The 6150-nt window shown below is 37.4% G+C and overlaps 1 protein-coding gene across 4 annotated transcripts in view; it reads right to left on the bottom strand.

Annotated features, from left to right (window-relative positions):
- Window positions 1-1052: 1052 nt before the first annotated feature.
- Ppp4r3b (protein phosphatase 4 regulatory subunit 3B) overlaps window positions 1053-6150 on the bottom strand; it is a 46871-nt gene continuing 41773 nt past the window's right edge. For all 4 annotated transcript variants that reach the window (XM_021176118.2, XM_021176119.2, XM_029484032.1 and 1 more), the window contains one exon: window positions 1053-2306. In XM_021176118.2, the coding sequence (XP_021031777.1) occupies window positions 2211-2306 (96 nt within the window). In that variant the 3' untranslated portion in view covers window positions 1053-2210. The remainder of the gene's footprint in view (window positions 2307-6150) is intronic.

The following is a 6150-nucleotide window of genomic DNA, read 5'->3' as shown; positions in this document are numbered from 1 at the left end:
TACAGATAATTTTTAGGACCTAAGGCATACAAATGTGTGCTCTGACTTGAACTAGCTGAGTGGAGATAATGCTGTAAGCACCCCAGCCTGCATGAGGGTCGTCATTCAGGACAGCAGCTACTGTGGAATCTTCCTAGTTGTGCCTTCCAAGGATCCTTTCATCATGTGGGTGAGCATATGCATTACACAACTGTTGCCCTTGGACTTTAAGAAAACATTCATATTTCCATTGTAAGAAACACTTCCCATAATAATGTCTTAAAAGTTTGAAGTTCCTCAGAAAGGAAAATTAAAGGAAGTCTTTATATGGTACAGTACTTTAGTTAACATAACAAAAGAGTTAACAGAACAGTTTATAGATCAGGGCTGCTTAGATTCTAAGCACTAAGATGGTAGAGGCTTCATAAAACTTGCTTGAAAGAATGCCTACTCATACAGTAACTTATTGATGTTGGCTGAAAGAATCCCAGTTCACTTGTGATACAAGATGAATGCTTGTTGTATGTGCACCTTTGTTTAGAGGTGAGAATGGCTTTATGCTGTTAGGTTTGCTCAAGGTCTACCTCTTGTAAGTGATATTTAAAGAATGGTTGAGTCTTGCATTTAAGACTTTATGACCTAGTGGCTTATAACATATCTTTATGGATTTTATCAGCCTTTAAAAGACAATGTAAACTGGACATATCTCAAAAATAGTTCACTTATTCACTTATTTTATAATAAAACAAACAGAAGCCTCAATCATGGAATTATAGGGTCACATTTTAATTCCTGAATTTTACAGTTTAGCAGTAATATCACCACATGTATACAAATGGTGTAAAACAAGTACAGTGGTATTTTTAATACAAAATAAACATCTGTTTTATGGAAAAACTATACTTCATATCTACACGGACAGCCCATCTTTTCCAAACAATAGCCAAAATTAAAATTAACTCCAAAATTTCCAACACAGGAAACTGCTTTTAAGCTATTCCAGGAAAAATGGACCCATAACATATTATAGAGCTGATCTAAAAGACTGGAGCTAGAATTATTATTTTTAGATCTTTTTTTTTTTTTTTTTTTCCCTCAATGCATTAAATTGTAGTTTGGGGTCATTTTTCTCATCTCAGCAATGATCTTAGATCATAGATGAGCAAACTAACATTAAAATATTTACAGTTAACTTGTTCTAAAAAATAAAAGCTCTTAACAGCTTGCTTCAATTATTTTAAGTTCATTTACATACATGGAATGTGCTTTTTAAATCTCTTAAAAAAGCAGCTTTCACATTACCCTCTTGTCTGTGGAAGAGCTTCCTAGGCTGCATGTGACTGTGATATTTAAGTAACCTCTAGGCTAGAATGACCTGTAGATATTAAGTGCCACTTAACTCAGCACCATTCTTTGTTGGTCTTTATATATTTACCAGCAGCTCTTAGAACACCCAGACCTAACTTTACTGAGAAAGCAGAAAGTGACCATAGTGGAAACCCCCTATTCTAGCCACTCCCAGGTTGGTGGAAGAGGAGTATTTCAGAACATTGCTGCTGCATTTCTTGGCTGCTGTTACCTCTAAAAATGCTGACTTTAAAGTTCTTTAAGAATACTATCCATTTGGAACCCAGCTTTCTTTTCTCTCTTTTTCAGTGTATTAGAAGTTCTTGGTGTAGAGAAATTGGTATGTGCTGTTTGTTACCTAGGGTGTATGTCCTGTCAAATGCCAAAGGCTAACTTCTGTGAAATCTTTAAAGAAATGGTCCCAACAGTGTAACTTCATTTCTGATGACAGTTCAATTTGCTTTACATAAAAAATGTCTTTTAAAAAAAGGCAACTGATTAAAACAACGTGGCCAGCACCATTATACAAGCAATGTTATTGGGTACTGAAGTCTCACAATTTTCTCTAGGTTGGACTCTGGGAACAATTAACCCTTCTTATCCCAAATATGAGACTTTCCTTGTTGGGAAGCTTTCACCCAGGATCTAATTATCATTCTTCTTTTTTGGACAGCCCAAAAGGCAAACCCTTTAGTTACTAGGAATTAAGTTTTTGGGAAGCCCGGTTCTTACACAACTACACTTTCCTACCTGGCAACCAAGAGTCTCTGCTACTCCGTGTGTTAAGTTCCATATGAAAGCTTTCCCATTCAGACTCAAGCTCCGTGCGTGAGCAGCTGCAGCAGTTAGTAAGACCATGTGGTGGGAATCCCCCAGCAAGGGTTCTATGAGCCCAGGCGAGGTCTTTTCCTAGGAGATGATTCTTCTTCCTCATCTTCCTCTTCATCATCTGGATAGTCTACCAAGCCAACCAAATTTCCCTATTGAAAAATGCAAAACATTTTTATATAAAGGAAAATAAAAACAGATTATCATGAAAACAGCATGGTACAAATATTATCACTAAGATATTTGAAGCCATTTTTCTAAATAGCATATCTGAGATTAAGACAGGATATTGAATTTTAGAATGTAATTACTTAAATTATAATCCATTTACTGAGTGCTACTGCTGGCAGTCTCACCCTCAGCTCTTCTATTGTTTCTTGGGTTTTTAATGAAACTTCAGAATCCAATTTAACAAAAAGTCACTAGGAAAATGACTCCTCCCACCTCCTCCAACTTCAAACAGTAGGACCTACACCAACTGGAAGATGGACGATGTCTAACAAGAACTATTTCATTTCTCTCACGTCATCTGAGAAATCTCTAGTTTTTATATGAATTTATTTCATTATAAAGTATACACTATTTCTTTCATTCTACGTTTAAAGAATAATTTAAATGGCTGAAGATAGATAATAAAAACAAGAAATGGTTTGTAAAAGCTAGTACTTAAATATAAGGATGAGGTAATTCAGGGTTTGGCCTTTTATGAGTAACACACTCCCCTTTTGAAATCCTAGGAAAGCTTTGGAACTCTAAAGAAAATGGTAGTTATCCTCAGGATTGCCTCATTTTGAACCAATTCTATGAAGGTTATGAGTGCCCTACAAAAAGGTTTAGTTCAAATCCTTTGTACCTCAAGTAGCTAAACAAATACAATCTCAGTAACTTGTCCTTTATACCTGAGTGGCTCCATATGTAAACAAATACCTGGAATAACAAAGAATGAGCAAAACACTGTAATCTGTCAGAAATAGACTGAGCATCTATAAGCAGTTACCAGTGTGTGAACTAAAGAAGGGATATATTTGGAAAATTCCTAATTCTTGTTTGCTAAATCATACATGTTAAGTTGAAATCAGAAATTAGCTTAAGTGTTAGGACGTACTGATTCCATTCATTGTCTGATTTCAGTTCAAAGCTGTTATGTTCTGTATAGAAGAATCTGCAGTGACTGAAGCAGTTTGAAGTCTGATAATACATTTACTTTACTGTCTCCTTAAATTATCAAAAATGAAAGTAAATTGAAAAGATACAGATCTATAAGGAAAATGAGAAGAAAAATAAAGATGAAAACTGGAAGAGAGCAAGAATGGAATGGATAAAGAAATGTGAATGAGACTGATTTATCCACAACATAACAGGCAGTAAATACATCAAAATAGTATTTAAAAAGAGGAAAAGAGGAAAACAAGCTGGCAAAACAAGACAACCATTGGGAACTCTCCATTGCCAGGAAATCCTCATTCCTCTGTCATCATGAAATGATGAATGATATGAATTTCAAGAGAGAAAAAGGCTGGAACTTAGGCAAAGCAAAGAGTAAGAGTTGAAACTGAACAGCTACTGCTCCCCTATGACCCCACGTCTTCCCCTGTATACTTCCCTGATATAATAGACTAGTTATGCTATAAGATTAACACCATGGTGAGGCCAAGGGAGGATGCTGGTGGGAGTAGGTGGGGTCCTAGAGGTGAGTGGGGAGGAATGAAACATAAACTGCTCTGTCTGAATCAAGTCTTGCTTTAAATACAGTTAAGTCACCCTCTGCAGTGTACAATTCAGTGTTCCTAGTGTCACAACATACACACACACACACACACACACGAACTGAATGTTTTTAGGATTTTATGTATGTGAGTACACTGTGGCTCTCTTCAGACACACTAGACAGGGCATCGGATCCCATTACAGATGGTTGTGAGCCACCATGTGGGTGCTGGGAATTGAACTCAGGACCTCTGAAAGAGCAGTCAGTGCTCTTAACCACTGAGCCATCTCTCCAGCCCCACAACATTATGTATTATCCCTCCTAATTCTGTAACATCTTCTTCTTCCTTCCCAGAAAAGTCCTTAACATTTCTTGCCCCATACTTCCCTGCATTTCCGCATAACCCCCACTTTCTAGGGTACAGGCAGGCACTGATCTACTTGCTGTCCACTCCCCTCCACTACTGAAGGAGCTATTTCTTATCAGTTCGTGTAACATACACTATGGACTGCTAATCTACGTTATAACACACACCACTCTTTCACACCTTTCCTGCTACTAACATTATTTGCCCAATTCACAAGTTGGCGGACATTTGTGTGGTTCCATCTTTTGCCATTATGAATAATGCTCTCAACAATCACATACTACTTTTTGAGTCAATATATGTTTTCAATGTTTCTCTGAGACAGGAGTGATGTGTAAGCCATGCTGGTCTTGAACTTACAATCTGTTCTCAGCCTTCAGAATGCGGGCCATGCACAGCTTGTTTCAATTTTCCAGAGTGTATACATAGGAATGAAACTAACTGCTGTGTCATATAGTTAATGTGTTTAGCCTTGGAAGGGAATGGGAATTGGGTCTAATAGGTTGTGTTCTAAAAAATGCTATTTCATATTAATTCCCCATCAGCAATGAACATGGATTGTAATTTCTCCATATCCTAGCCAACATTTGTCTGTTAAAAATACTATAGCCACTCTAGTAGGTGTGAACTGTTGTTACTGTGTTATTTATAAAATCTTTTGTGTATGAGTATGAGCACGTCTGCCGTGGCCATGTGCAGTGTTGGGTGAGGAGAGCTGAGGACAACTTTTGAGCGTTGGTCCTCACATTCTAGCTTGTTCTTAGTCAGAGACTCTGGGGCTTGCAAACTTGTGGGCATTCTCATGGCTCCTCCCATCTTCAGTATGAGTGCTGTGATAATAGACACAAGCCCCTTATGTGGGTTCCTGGGCTCTGAACCTGCATCTTCATGCTTTCACAGCAAGTGCTTCACCCATGGAACCATCTCTTCAGCTCTTTGCTGTGGTTTTGTGTTTGTTATAGTAATGATGTCAAACATTCTATTATGTGCTTATTTAGGCTATAATATTTTGTTTCTTTGGAGAAATGTCTGTGAATGTCCTTTGGGGTTTGATGTTACTGGTAATAGTCCTTCACATGCTCTTGACCCCACTTGTTAGAGGGTTTCCAAAGCAGGACCCCATTTTGTGGGTTGCTTGTTTATTTTTTTAAAGATTTATTTATTTATTATATGTAAATACACTATAGCTATCTTCTGACACTCCAGAAGAGGGAGTCAGATCTTGTTACAGATGGTTGTGAGCCACCATGTGGTTGCTGGGATTTGAACTCAGGACCTTTGGAAAAGCAGTTAGTGCTCTTAACTGCTGAGCCATCTATCCAGCCCCTATTTATTTTTTTAAATTTTATACTAGTATCATTTCTGATCACCATGCTATATAGGTTTTTTTTTTCTTTTGTCATTTATGCCTTGGGTGTTATATTGTCCCAATTCTAGCCCATCAATATTCCTGCTTTCTGAGAGCTTTGTATTCATGTTTAGGCCTTTTAAAAGTTTTATATCATGTAAGTCCAACATCTCTCTTGAATGTAGTTATCTATTATCTATTATTTGTTGAAAAGAACCTTTTTAAAAAATTTTATTGAGTTATTTTTATTTTATATGCATGGGTGGTTTGCTTACATGTGTGTGTGAGGGTGTCAGATACTTGGGAATTGGAGTTATATATAGTCAGTTGTGAATTGCCACGTGGTTGCTGGGAATTGAACCTGGGTCCCATGGAAGAGCAGTCAGTGCTCTTGACCACTGAGTCATCCGTCTAGCTCTGAAAAGAATTTTCATTATTGAACTATCTCATACTTTTTTTGAGAAACTGCAAATTCCTAAGAACTTCAGGACTCATGATACCTCTGTCTTGCAGCCTCCTGAAAAGCATTAACGGCAGAAAGCAGGTAATCGTATCCAGCTTTTGCGGTGTGTT

This window comes from Mus caroli, chromosome 11 (assembly GCF_900094665.2).
Source record: "Mus caroli chromosome 11, CAROLI_EIJ_v1.1, whole genome shotgun sequence".
NCBI classification, from domain to species: Eukaryota; Metazoa; Chordata; class Mammalia; order Rodentia; family Muridae; genus Mus; species Mus caroli.
Note: the sequence above shows the minus strand (reverse complement) of the source record. Positions and strands in the feature narration are given on the sequence as shown.